Here is a 19,174-nt window from a genome sequence, read left to right as displayed (position 1 = left end):
TAAATGATCCAGTTAGCCAATTAACAATAATTTTTGCTCCTTCATTAGCTTTGTCAGCTTGTTTATACAGGCAATGATTGGGAACAAGTGTTCTCACAATGCAAGAGAATTTAAGGCCAGTTGAATGAGTAGACCTTCATAGTCCAATTACAGACCTACCGTGGGTCTCCTGATCCAAACTAAATAGCCTCATCTATGTCTATGAGGCTGTTGGGTTCAGGTCAGGAGACCATGGCCAGTATGAGACCATGAATGTTATTCATGAGAAACTGCATACCTACAGTAAAGAAAACCAAAAAGGTGTACATATAGAAACTATAGGAGGTCACAGTGAAACACAACCAAACAAAACCCCACTGAAAATTAAAGTTCTTTATTAACCATTAAAGGAACCACACTTTGTCTATGTGTATAGTCATCCTAGCTGCAAGGCCAAAAATATTAAAAACGTTTGTTAAGACACAGAAAGAGGAATAAACCCTTATTAACAGTTTTTCAGAACTAACATTAGTCATAGATTAAAGCAGGTCATACATTTTAGATAAAAAACAAAGCAGTGGAACTAACTATTTTTAGCAGGATCAAACTCATGTGCATGGGGATTTACTGACTTTTAACAAATATCTGATAAAGATCAGGCATGTCTGGCAATGGACTACGACCTTCCATTGAAAGAAAAATTCTTCTTTGTGCTATAGGAAGAGAATATTCATCCAGGATACAGCTAGTGAACCTGACCAATTTTCAAGTTTCTTTTTTAACACAAACTTGTACTATGGCATTATTCCTAGGCCCCAATCTAAATTTGCTGTCTCAAACAAAGGTTAAAGGTTACTCCTCTGATGATTACCCAAGCACTTCAGTTCTAATGGTTTCCCACCAGTCTTGCTTACATTCCTCCAACGATCGCAGGCCTGGGTGGTCACGTGCCATTCATACATGCTAGTCACATGAAGGCTTCAGAAAAAGCAGCAATTCCGTTTATTGAAGTCTTGGATAACCCCTAGCTGGTTTTCTATGAAACGGGTCCATGAGTTTTGCTAAAAAAGATGCTTAAATGTGTTTAACCAGTAGTTAAGTTTATTAGCTTATGGGTTAGGAACTAATAACACTCTTTTAATATTTTTTAGAATGATCCTGATAAGGAAACCAGTATGTCTAAAGATGGCACCGTGCATGAACTTACTAGCAATGTGAGTATTGGCTGTTGTGTCCGTGTTCAGTATGAACAGAGACTATTGTTTTTTTAACTAATGTAGGCAGAAGCCTTGTAATTTTAAAGGTATTAATCATGCAAAAATTTTTAGGACACCCTCCCATAAACTGAAGCACTCTCTATATATAATAGAGAGAGAGAGAGAGAGATAGATGAAATCTACATATGGGGGACTTGTATTGCACTAATCATCTGTTAGATATTTTAGTACTTGGCTACATTCAAAATTCTGCAGGCCCCCGAAATCCAATTTGTCAGTATTCTCTGTTGGGATAATGTTTGTGCAGTGATGATGAGCCAAAGTGCTCGTTACTTGAGTTTGTCTCGAATGACATGTTTGAGTCCCCGTGGTCGCATGTTTCGCGGCTGTTAGCCACAAAACATGCGGGGATTGCCCGTTCTCGTCAGGCAATCCCCGCATGTTTTGTGGTTGTCTAACAACCTCGAAACATGCGGCCGCGGAGACTCTAACATGTCACTTGAGCACCCACAATAGTCAGTGCATAACCCAAGTACCCTAGGCAAACTCAAGTAACAAGCACTTGCACTCATCACTAATTTGCAGGTATTGTATTTAACTAGGGCATTATAAAGTAATTTGTAAAGGAAAAATTAACTCTCCCAAAACAGAGAACATAACCTTACAGGAGGGCGACTATACTGTAAGGATTGTGTGCTTCCAGTATGAACCAGCAGAATTGTGAATGCAGCTCTGAATTATAATTTAGTAAAATACAGAATACGTATTGCATTGTAGCATCAAAATCTCTAACTATTTTCAATTCAAAGTCTTTTACTTTGCTTCTGTGGAAGGGAAAAGAAAACTAAATGAATGGTGGTGGCAGTGTATTTGGAGGGGCCAAATTTTCTGTGCCACTTTTCAAAGGCTGGTTCTTAGGTTGGAATATCTAGTAGATATTGTTAAGGGGGAGATCATTCGCCCATTAGTCATACATGCGTAAACACTTGTGTTATTTTTACAAATGTTCAAGCTTTTAAGAATTCTGTTTTCCATCCAGGCCATTCTTTTCCTACAACAGCTACTAGAGTTTCAGGAGACTGCAGGGGCCATGCTGGCATCACAAGGTAACCGAGTTCAATGTCTTGGGGCCACATCCATGACTGTCTACAAGTACCTTCATATCAATCAAAAATGTTTTTCCCAACTTCCCTGCCCTGGTGATAAAACATATTTTGTCTTATTTTTCTCAGGTGACCCCACTTTACCCCTTGTTTTTTTTAATTTCTGTATATTTTGCATGTAAAATGTGCACATCAGTGGCATACACAATACCTTATGCCTTAATAATGCCTATATTTTTTATTGTATTCCTAAATGGTTATTTCCATTATATAAAATAGGTACAATATCACAGTGCTTGTAAAAACACGCAATTTACTTGTTATTAAAAATCCACTCCATTCTCAAGAACAGAGTGCGTCTTAATTTTGCTAAGCGCAGTGCTTACATGCTGTTATCTATAGACCTTGCATTCACTGCTCTGAATCTGGCCAGGTCGCCGGAGCTCACCATTAGCTTCTGATCCTGATCAGCTTCAGTGCCAGTGCGCTCCTGTGCTGCTGCATCTGCTTGCAGCATCAGAAAGTACTGGGGAGCGCAGCACTCCTGAACAATAAAGCTGAAACAGCTCCTCTAAGCTTGCCATACACTTTAGATATCTATTGGCATGCAGCTATTCTTCCTATCTGAGCATGCATGTGTATTGAGTGAGGATAATGGAATAAACTACAACCAGACACCTTTGGCTGTGGATTATCTTCCCTGAGAACCAAAGGGTCAGGCATTTTGGTATTCAACAGCTTTATCCTTCTCACTCCGATATCTGTTGTCTAGGTCCCATCTAAGGACCTACTTACTACAATCAGGAGGCCCCCATTCCTGATAGTTCCCAGGTGCAACCCACAGTAACCTAATGTGCATGGTCCGCTTTAGTATGCCTATTTACACTGTGTGCAGGTGATGGGTACATTTTAAATATGCCTTGTTTATGCATATCTATCTATCTATCTATCTATCTATCTATCTATCTATCTATCTATCTAATCATTCTGCCTCTATCTCTGTGCCTTTGTGCTTCACATAATCTGCCCATAAACTCTTAACCTATTTTCTTTTTCTATATTCCTTATAATTTAGATGTCTACAGTTGCTTCCATTTTGACATCTTTTTAGTTGCTCATATGACCCTTTACACATTCATTACTTTAAGAATTTCTCATTTTCTTCAAATTGATAAATTCCTCATCTGTCATTTTTTCATTTTTACTTAGTGGTTTAATCTTCTCCTTTTAGTGCACTAAACTGATATTCTGTTCCCTCCTGTTGTTCTTTGGCCCCTCTCTCCTTCTTGCTTCTTTTTCCTCTCTTCCTCTCCCTCCCTTGCCAATAGTTCTTGGGGACACTTACAATATTCCTATCGATCCCAGAGGTAAGCAGTGCAAGACTTCTAGGGGCTCCCATGCTCATACTTGTCAATGCCCATAACGTCTTATTTCCCATTGCATGACTATTCCATTCCAACCAGTCCGTGAGCAGTCCATATACGTGGTCATAGCGTTTCTGTGTCAGGTTAGGGTCATATGTTCTTATGTATTCGCGTCTTTTAGTTGAGGAGCATATCCTTGAAATGAGGTCCAGAATATATTTAGCATTCAAACTAATTGTCAAGGCATCAAATCATTAATTTCATGCTTGTGTGGATGTTAACCAGGGTGTACACCAAAATCATAGGGACCCATGGTGAAACTTAATTTGTTGTCACTCTCATACTAGTTTATTGTTTAAACCAACTGAGCAGAATTACTTACAGGGTGCACATCTTGCTGATGAATCTGGTTTAGGCAAAAAATGCCAGGTAATATATTTTACAAAACTTGAATATAGACAAAAGTGCAGCATGAGACAGCTGACAAAAATACATTGATTTATGTACCCTCAAAAGCCCTAAATCCTCTGCTTCCTTTCACACTGCACATATTATGACTGGCTACCTGCTGCCACCAGGCCCACAAGGGGAAACTCGGTGCATATGAATTTCTAAAGGGAATCTATCACCAGGTTTTTGCTATCTAATCTTACAGCAGCATAATGTAGAGACAGAAACTCTGATTCTAGCGATATGTCACATACTGGGCTACTTGGAGTAGATTTGATAATCTCCTGCTGATAAAACTGGGATTTTTCTCCCTAGAGGACTAGTAAACCGGCTGCCATGTAGTCCTCTATATTCATGAAGTGTGTATTACTCCGTGCCAACTGCTGATCAGCAGCTTTCTGTGTACACTGTGCATAGGCAGAAAGCTGCCAATCAGTGGTGGGGGTGGGGTTATACAAAGCTCTTGAATATGGAGGACTACATGGCAGCCGGTTTACTTGTCCTCTAGTGACGATCTACCGCTGATAAAGAAATGCAAAACTACAGCAAGCAACCCAGTAAGTGATATATTGCTGGAATCAGGGTCCCTACACCTAGATCTCCATCTAGATTAGATGGCAAAAACCTGGTGAAAGATTCTCTTAAGTGTAAAGTTCACCTACAGAAAAAAAAATAAAATAAAAATGCCCTGCAATGAGCATTATGAGTGGCACAGAGTGTAAAAAAACTAAAATTTTTATCATGAGAACCTTTTGGAGTACCATTTTCAGCCCCCAGTTACAACTTATTCTCCTTCTTCAGAATCACTGAGGAATGAGGATGGTGGGGAGAGATCTAACTCCTGTGCTGTTTGCCATCACTCCTTGCATCATGCATTCTTCCTTCACTTTCCATGAAGAAGAGCTGCTCTCGGGAGCGGGCATTGCCTGTAGTCCAACTAGGACACAGCCACCCTTTGGCATGCCTCCAGACATTAGAGCGGATGCATGGATTGTAATATCTGGAGATTGGAGCATGGAGCAGGATACGACACTGTAAAGATTAGAAATGGCACAAGGGTGTGATGAAATGGGCAGGAGCATTGACCATGCAGGTAGTCCCGCTTGCACATCAAGTATCCATACTCAGCCAGCACAGAGCTAACTACAGAATTTGCATTTTTGGTACGGCGGGTGACAGGGAAGGGGCAGCATTTGGGCAGCATGATGGGTTTATAAACCTTTCAAAAAGATACTGAAGTGCATTTAAGACATTTATAAAATTGCTGGGGCTATTATTTTATGCAGTCACAAAAATAAAGGTCAGTTACTCTTTGATCCGTTACCATAAACTCAATGGAAGCTGTAAAATATTTTGTGCTTTGAGCTCTCACTTGTGCTAGTTGCAGGACAATGCTGTCGTTCTGAGCTGGGCCACTTAGCACTGGCATAGTCTGCCTCTATGACCACAGACAAAAACCAATCCATATGTACCTGTGTACTTCTGAGATATCTCTTGAGGCTTCTGAGGAGCCGTGGGGGTCCCAGGTTGCACTTGACTCTCCAATTACACGGCAAAATTGGCAAACAAAGTAAGTGGGAATGAGCCTGTGGATATGATGCCTTTCTCTCCATCACATAATTGGGGGATGGTAGCATGAAGAGAGTGCTTTGCCCTCGCAAGCATAAGATCATTGGATTCTCTCTTCCTAAGCTGGGAAACAGATACAGAATGGAAGCCACAGACTGAAAATGCCACCATGGAAGGAACAGGGCATCTCAATAGTCTTGGTGTATTCATGCTGATCTACAACTCATTCACCCAACTTGCTCTAGAAGTACAGTACAGACCAAAAGTTTGGACACACCTTCTCATTTAAAGATTTTTCTGTATTTTCATGACTTTGAAAATTGTACATTCACACTGAAGGCATCAAAACTATGAATTAACACATGTGGAATTATATACTTAACAAAAAAGTGTGAAACAACTGAAAATATGTCTTATATTCTAGGTTCTTCAAAGTAGCCACCTTTTGCTTTGATGACTGCTTTGCACACTCTTGGCATTCTCTTGATGAGCTTCAAGAGGTAGTCACCGGAAATGGTCTTCCAACAATCTTGAAGGAGTTCCCAGAGATGCCTTTTGCCTTCACTCTGCGGTCCAGCTCACCCCAAACCATCTCGATTGGGTTCAGGTCTGGTGACTGTGGAGGCCAGGTCATCTGGCGTAGCACCCCATCACTCTCCTTGGTCAAATATCCCTTACACAGCCTGGAGGAGTGTTTGGGGTCATTGTCCTGTTGAAAAATAAATGATGGTCCAACTAAGCGCAAACCGGATGGAATAGCTTGCCGCTGCAAGATGCCGTGGTAGCCATGCTGGTTCAGTATGCCTTCAATTTTGAATAAAACCCCAACAGTGTCACCAGCAAAGCACCATGACACCTCCTCCTCCATGCTTCACGGTGGGAACCAGGCATGTAGAGTCCAGCCGTTCACCTTTTCGGTGTCGCACAAAAACAACGGTGGTTGGAACCAAAGATCTTAAATTTGGACTCATCAGACAAAAGCACAGATTTCCACTGGTCTAATGTCCATTCCTTGTGTTCTTTAGCCCAAACAAGTCTCTTCTGCTTGTTGCCTGTCCTTAGCAGTGGTTTCCTAGCAGCTATTTTACCATGAAGGCCTGCTGTACAAAGTCTCCTCTTAACAGTTGTTGAAGAGTTGTGTCTGCTGCTAGAACTCTGTGTGGCATTGACCTGGTCTCTAATCTGAGCTGCTGTTAACCTGCGATTTCTGAGGCTGGTGACTCAGATAAACTTATCCTCAGAAGCAGAGGTGACTCTTGGTCTTCCTTTCCTAGGGTGGTCCTCATGTGAGCCAGTTTCTTTGTAGCGCTTGATGGTTTTTGCAACTGCACCTGGGGACACTTTCAAAGTTTGCCCAATTTTTCGCACTGACTGACCTTCATTTCTTAAAGTAATGATGGCCACTCGTTTTTCTTTACTTAGCTGCTTTTTTCTTGCCATAATACAAATTCTAACAGTCTATTCAGTAGGACTATCAGCTGTGTATCCACCAGACTTCTGCACAACACAACTGATGGTCCCAACCCCATTTATAAGGCAAGAAATCCCACTTATTAAACCTGACAGGGCACACCTGTGAAGTGACAACCATCTCTGGTCACTACCTCTTGAAGCTCATCAAGAGAATGCCAAGAGTGTGCAAAGCAGTCATCATAGCAAAAGGTGGCTACTTTGAAGAACCTAGAATATGACATATTTTCAGTTGTTTCACACTTTTTTGTTAAGTATATAATTCCACATGTGTTAATTCATAGTTTTGATACCTTCAGGGTGAATGTACAATTTTCACAGTCATGAAAATACAGAAAAATCTTTAAATGAGAAGGTGTGTCCAAACTTTTGGTCTCTACTGTATATAAATCCGATAAGAAAAACAGACCCTTGACAATCATATTTTGCAAAATTAATAGTAGCAAAACTTGATTGGATAACACAATACAATAAAAATGAGATAAAATCCAGGAGTATGTGACTGCAGGGAAAGAGTAGAAAAAGCTGACAGTGATGTAATTTTGGTAAGGCACACTCGTCAAAATGAAACTATATCCATAATGCATACAAAAATGTGTTATATGAAGAGGATGATAATCCCGTACAGAGCAAAATTACAGTAAAGTGCCAAGTGCTCAACTCATGCCTGATGGGAGATATGGATCCTCTGGCAAAACAACACTAAAGAATAATAAATGATAGTTGTGGCAATATATATACACATATATGTGCAAAGTAATCAAAGGGTTACATACCAAGTGGCAAGAACATTTTGTGCCTGTGCAAAGTGCAGAGCTACCAGATGGGTGTAATACCAGGTGGCAAAAAGGTGTTTGCTTCCTAGTTACGTCTACACATAAATATACCAGAAAATAAGCAACAAAATGGCGGTGTCTGCAATTTGGTATTATTATCTACTACTACTTTTTACTTTATAGATATATGTTACTACCGGTAATAATTTTGCAAAATATGATTGTCGGGGGTCTGTTTTTCTTATCGTATTTATAGCCTTTTTGGACCCTTCAGTACTGCAGGGCCTCATTGGTGTGCTCTAGAAATAATCTGCATTTTATTAGAATAAATCTATATCCCAGATCATTTGGTAGAAGGCTTTTACCTAGTTTATGGCCCATGTTATCCACCATATTCAGCTCTGATTTGTCTTTGTTTCCGTAGACAGCACAAGGGCACCATGTGTGATCCGAGTCTTCTATATATAGTCTTTCTATTTTTGAGCATTTATCTGGGTCAGGGAGGAACCTGTATGATGCCAGCATTTGTAATTGTTTTATTTCCTAATGGATATTGCTTCGTATGTCGAGTTGTGTAGGTCAGCACTCCAGATATGCACAAATCCACCAAGAATAGGGCTCCTACAGCTCTTCTTAATAGACGTCAATCTGGTTGTCATGGCGACGTCATTAAAGTATATAAATCGAGAAGCGGTGATGTTTCTGACAACCCTAGGCAGCTGTCCTATTAATTACCTGACCCGCCTGGAGAACGCTACAGATAAATAGTATGCCCAGTGGACAGGAAGGAAACGGATGCAGGATATTGTTTACATGGGGGAAATGGATGTGCTGCTCGGCATTAAATCATCTGATTTCTCTATCCAAAGTCACATTCTCCTTTCATTGAGACTTAAGTAGGCCTCTACTAATTTACAATGCAAACCTGAGAAGTGCCACATACACTGTGTTCCAAATTATTATGCAAATAATATTTTCTCAGATTTTCCTAAATTACCTATATGAATTGCAGTCATTGTAATTTTCCAGTCAAATAACTATTAGAGTACAATTGAAAGGTTTTTGTACAAACTGCCTATGATAACAGTATATTTTTTTAAAAAGTAAATAACTCAAACTGCACTCAAAATGCATGTTCCAAATTATTATGCACAGCAGAGTTTTCAACCTTTTCATTTTAATAAAGAACAAAAAAATAGTAATTTTTGAAATTATAAGCATTAGCAGGTTATTACAAACTGAAATCAAACAGTTTTCAACTCAAAACTTTATTCTAGGTGATGTTACATTTGCACATAGGACCCCTTGTTCAAAAGGAGCTTCTGAACTCTCTCGTCCATTGAATTTGTCAGGTTTTGGATGGTTTCTGCTTTAATTGTTTTGCATGAGGACAGAATACCCTCCCAGAGCTGTTGCTTAGATGTGAACTGCCTCCCGCCATCATAGACACTCCTTTTGATGATGCTCCCGAGGTTCTCAATGGGGTTGAGGTCAGGGGAGCACGGGTGCCACACCATAAGTTTGTCCCCTTTTATGCCCATAGCAGCCAGAGATGCAGATGTGTTATGTGCAGCATGAGATGGGGCATTATCATGCATGAAAATGATCTTGCTGCGGAATGCACGGTTCTTCTTCTTGAACCATGGCAGGAAGTGCTGTTTGAGAAACTCAGCATACATTATGGAGTTCATCTTTACCCCTTCAGGGATCCTAAAAGGGCCGACAATCTCTCTCCCCATGATTCCAGCCCAAAACATTACTTCACCTCCTCCTTGTTAGCGTCGTAGCCGTGTTTGCATGGGGTGTCCATCAACCAGCCATCCTCCACTCCATCCATCTGGACCATCGAGATCATTTCATGCATGATAATGCCCCGTCTCATGCTGCACATAACACATCTGCATCTCTGGCTGCTGTGGGTATAAAAGGGGACAAACTTATGGTGTGGCACCCATGCTTCCCTGACCTCAACCCCATTGAGAACCTCTGGAGCATCATCAAAAGGAGTGTCTATGATGGCGGGAGGCAGTTCACATCTAAGCAACAGCTCTGGGAGGGTATTCTGTCCTCATGCAAAACAATTGAAGCAGAAACCATCCAAAACCTGACAAATTCAATGGACGAGAGAGTTCAGAAGCTCCTTTCGAACAAGGGGTCCTATGTGCAAATGTAACATCACCTAGAATAAAGTTTTGAGTTGAAAACTGTTTGATTTCAGTTTCTAACAACCTGCTAATGCTTATAATTTCAAAAATTACCATTTTTTTGTTCTTTATTAAAATGAAAAGGTTGAAAACTCTGCTGTGCATAATAATTTGGAACATGCATTTTGAGTGCAGTTTGAGTTTTTTATTTTTTTAAAATATACTGTTATCATAGGCAGTTTGTACAAAAACCTTTCAATTGTACTCTAATAGTTATTTGACTGGAAAATTACAATGACTGCAATTCATATAGGTAATTTGGGAAAATCTGAGAAAATATTATTTGCATAATAATTTGGAACACAGTGTAGTAATATATTTAAAGGAGTATTCCAGTTTATAACTTACATTTGCGCCTGAATCTGAAGACTTTAATCGCAGAATATTGCCGAACATTTATTTTAGTTTACAGCAATGTCACTCCAAGACCATGGCCGGGAGGAGTTGGAGAATCTGGTCATGCATGCTCCTTGCTACTGCTACTACTGCTCCTTGCAAAGTCTATGGATCTGCCCAAAATAGCAGAGCAATGCGCAGTAATACACCTTTCCATAAAATAGTACTAGACATGCTGCTTATATAGTAGTGCCATTTATTATGCATAAATATGTAGTGTCAGCTTATAGTTTAGTGTAATTTAGTAAATGCAGTATCTGCTGTGTCCAGTTTGTCTCTAATTTCACCACACGTCCATTGTTTTTTCCTATACATTATGGTTCATATAATTTTACGAGTCATTATCTGCTCATTCTGATCATCATTTAAGATCTGATAATTATAATGATGTACTATTCTCTGAATCTGTTGTAGAGACCAGCTCTGCTGCCAGTAACTACAGTTCTCAATTTAGCCTCCGTCTTCTCAGCACATATATATGTAAGTACGGGAACTTTTCTGGGCATTGTTTTTGGTGGCATAAAGAATGTATGTTGTCTTTTCTTCCTGGGGCTATATTTCCCTGCCGTCTTAACATAATCTAGTACTACAACTATCCAGCAAATGTAATTTTCTAGGGTGATAGGTTGGGCTGTGGAGTCGTGGAGTCGGAGTCGGAATCAGTGTAAAATGGACCGACTCCAACTCCTAAAATATATCATAAATTGGGTATAGTAATTCAATTTGGAAAAGTTATGAAATGTCCTATAAATGTCTGTCCTATTCCTGATCTAAGGATCTAGACTTTTAGCTGAGATGAATCTGTGCTACAGTAAATTTATCACTTGAACATGAGCCATGTATGAGGGAGTCGGAGTCGTGGAGTCGGTGTTGGGGTCATGGAAATTGAGGAGTCGGAGGTTTGGCTTACCGACTCCACAGCCCTGGTGACAGGTTACTAGTAGAGTTGAGCAAATAAATCCTCTGGACCTAGCTCGGCATCCACACTGGTATATTGTGGGTGTCTAGTAATCACAAGAGTTGCCAAGGATGCCGGCATTTCAGTGCCAGCCAAGGAAGTTCACACTTACCTGGCCCGGCTGCCAGTCATTAATGGTTTACTAGGAAGATGAGGACATGTGTCATTGGTTGATTTAGGGAAGGGTGGCTGTATGAAAAGCTGTCCATGTTGGTCTCTGTAATGGCAGGCTAATAATCTAATTGTGCTTTTTATATTCTTCTCTCCCAGGTAAAGTCCTTGGAAACTTGCAGTTAAAACTTCTGTCTAAATCGAAGATGTATGAGGACCTGGCTCTGGGGGCAATATTTCTGCACAATAATTATAACTATATCCTCAAGTCACTGGAAAAGTAAGAAAGAAATGTCCACTAAAGCATTATGATTGGAAAAAGGAGGTGCTCCACGTTCACTGCCTGGATCTGCCAACTGATTCAAGTTGGGAGAGATCACTAACAACTGGCCAACAGCTATCTTTTTCTGACTTTCCCTTAATTTGCATGCCCAATTTGACTAAATGTACATATGGCTTGACTTTCAAGAAAAAAAAAGAAGATTGGGCTTAGTAATTCAACATGCCCAATCCATGTCTCTAGAGAAGGATTTAAAAAGACCCAATTCACAATCAGATGGTCAGACAATATCATCAGTTTTATTCTAATGTTCATAGGGATTTTGAGAACATAACTCTTATGGACTGCATCATGGCTGCAATTAGACTAATCCTATCAAATGGAGGCACCATATACTGTACCATTTTTTGACTAAGACAATTGCAAGTGTCCTGAACAAAGCCGTTCAACCATCCTTTTATGATCTGTAATTTGCTTAGATTGTTAAACATAATATATTTAGTCTTTTCTAATAATAAAGAAGTCGGGAATATAGAATAATGTTACAAGATGGCAATATCCTGGGACTTTATTGACTTTAGTTGTCATTTTTAGGTTAGCCCTTGTCTAACAGTATGTGTTGATTCTTTTTCACAGATCAGAGCTCATGCAGTTGGTGTCTGTGACCCAAAGGGATCCTGACAGTTTATATCGCGAACACATAGAACAACAGATCCAGATCTACCAACGAAGGTTTATGTCCCCTTAGAAAAAAATATTCTTGTTATACGTTGCTCCACGAAATCTTTGATCTAAATATTGGCAGCATATGTTTAATAATTGTATGAGTGAATAGGGCTGAGGATGAACTTGCAGTAACCGTTCTCCTGTTGCAGAATAAATTTCTGATGGTATTGAATGATGGAGAAGTATCTGCTTGGCTTCATCTTGTGTTGGTGGATTTCATCTGACTGCTTCAGGCAATCAGCCACCATTAATCAGCTTGCAGCCTTCACATTTCCTCAAAAACCAGAAGAGATCTTGTTTGTTCCTTGGACATCACATAGAATGTGAAGGCTACAGCTGATCTGGGTCACTGACTAGCTGCTGCTGCCACATGACATACCCTGCCAGAAGAAGAAACCAGGGGGACGCAGACAGCGATGTGGCGGAATGGCCACAAGAAGCCCAACAACCCCTTTAATTTGAACCTGCCATGCTGTCTAACCTGTGGGCAGCATGAATCGCAATCTGGTAGAACGATTGCTGCCAGGTATATTATTCTCTGTAACTTTTCAGACTATCATAAAAAATATACTTTGAAGATCCAGCTTCACTCCAGCAGCTACGGCTCTAAAAAGAGCTGGAAGCTCGATGGTCCACACTGAAATATTAAAGGAAATAATATACCTGGCAACAATTGTACAGACAGGCTGCGATTCATACTACCTGCTGTTTTTTCATTATAGACTGAATTCTCTATATTGTAGCTATGTGGCTATAATTATTATGTGGTGTGAAAGTTCATTATATCATATACATGGTTCATTGAATCCTAGAATTTTCTTAAAAGCTATGTGCATTTTTGCACTTTATTTCAATATAATCCATAAAAAAAAGTATTAGCAGAAATTGAAAAAGTAATAGTAGAAACTTTGCGACCAGTCTTAATTAAGAGTCTGTTCATTTGGTGTATACAGCTGCCGTACAAATCAGTGCACTTTATCTTTTTGGTTACAGGCTACAAAACAACATGGTTTGTAGTCTAACCCTGCGATCTTGTGTTACACCTTTCTCTTTACCACTTCTTCTTTCCAATCTGCGGACGGCAGGCCCAGATGGAAGTAATTTACTTATCACATCAGTTTTCTATTTCTACAGAAACATGTACAGTAGGTCTGCATGGGAGCTGTATATACAGAATTCTAAGATATTTAAAGAACAGGCTATTTGCAAATTTTAGATGCATTAGAGCATAAAGTTACTGTAACCTTGTGTTATCTGCTAAAGGCCACTTATATTGGCTAGAATAATGTTTTTTTTTCTATTGTAGCTGGCTCAAGGTGATTGACTATGTCAATGACAAGAACCTGCCACCGCTTCATGGAGCGAAGGTGACTTGCAATTATCTGAAAATATTTGTTTGTTTTAATACAATTGGATGCAATTACTTACGCTATATTCTCTTTCTTGCCACAGTTGAAGGACAAAGAGAGGCAGATGATAAAGGAACGTTTTAAAGTAAGTCAATGGGATTCTGGGTTCTGGATTTGCAGGGATTTGGCCATTAATTATTTTGCCAATGTGATTACTATAGGCACAGTAAGAATTGCTGATTTTTGGTAATCTTGTTTACCCCTCCCAACAGAATAGAACAAAAGGCAATTGAAGAATCTCTAAGAATTTATACCCAAAAATGGTAGATTTAAAAAGTGTAGTTTGTGCTGCAAAAAGACCCTTCAAACGTGGCTCCATCAAAGGCAGAATTAAAAAGTTGTGGATTTTAGAACTATTGTGACACAAACCACGTTCTTATTTTTAGTTGTCAAGTTAGATTATACATTTTGACCTGTGGCTATTGTCAGAAATATTAAAAGTTATGAGAGTTGGATGGCGGGAATAAAAAAATGAAAGTGAAAAAAAAAAAAAAACATGGTGATATTCTAATAAAATTGAATGTGATTTATTACAATCTAATCCTCCGAACAATATGCATGTTTTATTTTTCCTGTTTAAAATTAGGGGTTTAACGAAGGTCTGGAAGAAATCTGCAAGATCCAGAAGTCATGGGCTATTCCAGACAAAAAGCAGCGTGAGTGGATCCGTCAGTCTCAGAAGAAAATAGTACAGGAGGCGTATAGTGCATTCTTATACAAGTAAGTTGTATTCTACAATTGTCCCCCCAACTCATTCATTATACCAGCTTCTGAATCTCTGGTTTTAGGCATTTATGATGCTCTCTAATGAACTCAATTTTTCTCTTGTAGGTACGGCAAGGGTGTCAATTTCACTAAGAACCCAGATAAATACATAAAATATTCAGTGGAACATGTTGGTGAAATGATTGAGAGACTCTTTGACACATCAGCATGAAGAATGCCTCTTGGTCCAGCTTGTATATATAAATATTTTATATGTGTCAAACTACTGTATATAACTGAAAATCGAACATAATAAACATTAATACTGGTGTATATAGTATATTTTTTGTGTGAAATTGAGGTGAGATATTTTCATAAGGCACAATGCACCCCACTCACTCCCCTGATAGTGACACAATAAGAAATTTACTAAAATAAAATTCTCACATGTTATTGGGGAACTCTGAGGACTGTGAAGTTATGCGGCAGACACTAGGAGCTGGTCACTAAGTAAAAAAATACCCTTCCTCTGGACACTAATTAATTTTAAACAGTTTCAATAGGTGGCTTATCGATCTGCTTTTGCAGATTCCCCTCAGCATGTATATCTTTTTTATTATTCTTCCTTTTAGATCGGAAACTGGGATGTCCAATAGCGTAAAGACAATAAAGGAGTGACCCTGTTTTTTTCTGGGGCGATAGGGTGTATAAATGGAATTAGGTGAGCATGTGTCACAGTTGTGTCAGAAATGACAGACAGTCGCTTTGCAGTTGGTTGCAGGAGAGCTCTACGTTTGGCATTGCAGACACCTTCTTAGAGGCTGTCTCTCTAGGACCCAGTGGTTACGTTCCTCTGGCTAATTAACCTGGGCTGGCCTGGGTGTATAAATACCTGCTCTCTGCTAGAGGGTGGTGCCGGCGATACTCACATTACCCTTTGTGAAGGCTCGGAGCAAGTGCATTACTTCATCCTCTCTGGAGCTATGAGGACGGGTGTTCATCTCTCTGAAGTTGACTAAAAGCTAAGCTATCTTCCCTTGTTTGTTAACACCTTGTTGTATTTAGTGGTCAGTGGGGATCGACTAGCACTCATCCCCCTCCCTTCCCTAGACAGGGCCAAACGCCAGGGAAAGACAGGGCGAGGTTTACGTGCGGCGATTGGTGAAGAGCTGAGACAGGGTGATATTAGATCAGTCTAGGAGATCTCCACTCCCCCCCCTTTCCCTAGAGGCTGGGCACTTTTAACCTCTTCCCTTTGTGTTGCACGAAGTCTTTCCCACATTTTGCGTGACAGCATGGCTCCATACAAACTTATTGACCCACTCTGCCATCCCCATCCCAGCTCTCCAGCTTCTCTTTCCCCTTTTCATAGGAATCCTTCTTCAAAGACTATTACTCTCTTAAAAACCCTAGGGAACGCTTCCTCCAGTTCTGCTCTTCTTCCCTAAACCTTGCCTCTCAGTCCTCCTTTAAAGCTAACTCAGGTTTTGGATTACACTACTTGGATTTTCCACTTTTTTCCTCCTTCCACCGCTTCCTATTATCTCTTAACATGGTCCTTTATTTTCTAAAGGACGGGCCCATTTCTAGCAGCCGGTTACTACTGCAAATGTATTCTTTATGACTTTTTGTTTATACCTCCTGTTGTCTTTTTCCCATGTGGTCCTCTTTATCCTTTTGGGCTGGATCTTCATCATACCTAGGGAATTCACCCACTTTTGCTCGACAGGCAGTGCTATAAATACTGCTGTGCATAGAACCCTCTTCCACGGAAGGAGCGATTGTGTTATGCATATTGTCCTCTTCTGCTAGACGGTGTAATTGACTTACACAATGGCACCTACATAAACCCCATTAATAGGCGGAGTGATAGCAAAACCTTGTATCTGCCGTGAACCATAGCTAAGCAGTTGCTGAGAACTTTAGAATGTCATATTCTGCACTTCCATAAACCAGTATAGTTGTGTTATGCAATTTACCCTCATTGACTGGTTGATATAACTGACATGGCTATACAGTTAATGTGAGCTTCAGGTTGTCACATTTTTCCTTGACCCTACTGCCTCTGGACACGTTTATCACTGAGCCTACTAGTGACTAGAGTTTGCCTTCCTCTGAATACATTTCTTCCAACAACCTGGCTCATTCCACTCCCTTTGGAGTTTCTTAATTCTTTACTCCATGAGGGAAGACTGCTCATCCAGACACAAAAGCAGACTTTAAGCCAAGTCCCTGTGCAATGTTGTCAACCCCAAATTGGCCCACTCCAAACATGAAGCTGAGCCCCTTGTCAGTTTTTCTCTGGTGGGGTTGACTGGCTCCTTCATTTTTAGGCCTCTTGGTTTGGACACATCTCAAAACACATGGATCTGCGAAATAGGCACTCTTCAGACAACAACAAAAAAATTATTTTTGTTGTCCCCAGACTGCTCTCTTAAAGATGCTTGTCACATAGTTTTGCGATATCTGACTAAGCTCCAAGTTATGGCTCCTTACTGTTCCAAACGTTTTATTCATCCTCTGAATAGTCTTTCTCCATTAAGACATTAAAACCTTTTGTGACATAGTATTTTTTTCATAGTTACTTTGGATCTTTCTTCACCAGCACAGCTTGATCTCCCTTCAAGAAACCATCCAAACCTTTCATAGGGAACGCTTCTTATCTAAATTTTCTTTTTCACTCACCATCTTCTGCCAGCAATCCTGATCCAATGGAATTGATCTTCAGCTCTGTTGAATCATCCAATCCCTCCCCAAGTGCTATGTAGTACACCCCAATTGGGGCTCTCCTCTACAACCATTGTTTAGGATCTTCCTTTCCTCAACCCACTTTATAATTTATCAAGCTCTGTCAGTATGGAATACCTAGTCAAAGGAGAAGACAGCGCTTCCAACCAACATACTAGACCTATGGCCAGTTCCTTGTCTTTCCTTCACAGGACTACAAGAGGGGCATCCTATACGGATACAGTCATCTAATCCTGTAACAGTTGCTTGTACTATCAAGGTTGGTGATGTCAGTGTGAGCCAGGATCCTGTTGTGAGCAGAGGATTGCATTCCCACGTATTCTGGGATCCACATCCTGAGAGTGACAGAAGAAAATGTCTGGACCCAAGAGGTGAATCCTTTCATCCAAATATAATATAAACCTGGTGGGGAACAGTTCAGTCTTTCACCAGGTCTTAGAAATGGCCACTTTTTATGGAGTGAATGTGTAAAAATTTAGTTTACATCTTCTTCCAGGGACCTTTGTCCTCTACACTTGACATCAGGACCTTTCACCAGAAGTTTCCCATGTTGCACATCATATTGTCACTCACTAGAAGCCAAGTAGTCTCTGTACAGTCTCCGGGTGAGACCTTCTTCATGGAAGATAGCCGTTTTGGTGGTTATCAATTTGGTGCCTGTTTCCTTGGCATTTTTGCGTTCTCCAGTGCTTACCAAGATATATCGATCATCTATCTGGTTCTCTTTTTTTTTTTTCTTTCCCTCTCTCCTTTTGATTGTAGAGATTGCTTTCCACTCCATCTGGATCTAGTTGGATTTCTTAAAATCTGCCTGCCTGAAACATACTCTTTTCATCTAATGGTCTCTCCTTTCATCAGCTGGATGGCATCCAAACCTACAATTGTTCTACAAATTAGGTAAGGGGTTTTCCGCAATGGCACAGCTTTTACTTTTGTGACTCGAAACACATTCCACTAGATCACATGAGGCTTCTTGGTTAGGGTGCCTCTGATCTCTGTACCTTAAGTGTGTAAAGCTACTTCAGTGTTTCAGGTCTCTAGGGTGCTCTTTATATCCCTGGATGCTTCTCCCAGAAGTGGACCAGTTTGGCTATCCTTTCCCCAGAATCTGCTCTAGGATGTGTCCTGATCTCCCTTTTTCTTCCATTTACATGAGCAATAATAATTGTTTTGTTACACCGTTTTTCTCGGTTCATCTTGGTAAATGGCTTCTCTGCTTGCTCCTACTGCTTACCCACAAACATGTAATTAGCTCATTGTCAAGAAAAGGGAGCATAGCATGTCCAGAGAGTGCTATGAAAACACTTTATGCTTCATTTCAACCTTCTAGTGGCTGCAGTCTAAATTAATATAAGACCTTGTGTATAAACACAGAAATACAATGATCATGAATATAACCATAAATAAATACATCATTTTTCTATTTGTGCAAATTAGTGATTTCATTCCAATAATAATTGGTCACTATTCCGACATTTGTTTGCACATTGTATACTAAGCTAGTAATATAATCTACTAGTTGTGTCTCTTCTCTGGCATTTGTGTGTATGTGTATATATATATACATACTTTAATTTTTATTTTTTTTCCACGAGGGCCCTCTGGTAACTTTTTATACAAGAATTCATTTAGGATTATATTCATGATCATTGTATTTCTGTGTTTATTTTGAATTTTCAGGTGGATTAACATGTGCCAGTTGTTTTTGA

General features: G+C 39.9%; 1 protein-coding gene across 11 annotated transcripts in view; it reads left to right on the top strand.

Moving 5' to 3' along the window:
• EXOC7 (exocyst complex component 7) overlaps positions 1-15,068 on the top strand; it is a 42,390-nt gene extending 27,322 nt beyond the window's left edge. For 5 of the 11 annotated variants that reach the window (XM_073683930.1, XM_073683938.1, XM_073683931.1 and 2 more), the window contains 10 exons: positions 1,131-1,193; positions 2,236-2,302; positions 3,628-3,666; positions 10,943-11,008; positions 11,757-11,877; positions 12,514-12,609; positions 13,910-13,970; positions 14,056-14,097; positions 14,599-14,732; positions 14,844-15,068. In XM_073683930.1, coding sequence (XP_073540031.1) covers positions 1,131-1,193; positions 2,236-2,302; positions 3,628-3,666; positions 10,943-11,008; positions 11,757-11,877; positions 12,514-12,609; positions 13,910-13,970; positions 14,056-14,097; positions 14,599-14,732; positions 14,844-14,949 — 795 coding nt within the window. In that variant the 3' untranslated portion in view covers positions 14,950-15,068. The remainder of the gene's footprint in view (positions 1-1,130; positions 1,194-2,235; positions 2,303-3,627; positions 3,667-10,942; positions 11,009-11,756; positions 11,878-12,513; positions 12,610-13,909; positions 13,971-14,055; positions 14,098-14,598; positions 14,733-14,843) is intronic. The other 6 variants (XM_073683934.1, XM_073683940.1, XM_073683935.1 and 3 more) reach the window with 3 other exon arrangements.
• The last annotated feature ends 4,106 nt before the right edge of the window (positions 15,069-19,174 follow it).

This window comes from Phyllobates terribilis, unplaced genomic scaffold (assembly GCF_046119375.1).
Source record: "Phyllobates terribilis strain yellow unplaced genomic scaffold, ASM4611937v1 Scaffold_5__5_contigs__length_657084704, whole genome shotgun sequence".
Lineage (NCBI taxonomy): Eukaryota > Metazoa > Chordata > Amphibia > Anura > Dendrobatidae > Phyllobates > Phyllobates terribilis.
Note: the sequence above shows the minus strand (reverse complement) of the source record. Positions and strands in the feature narration are given on the sequence as shown.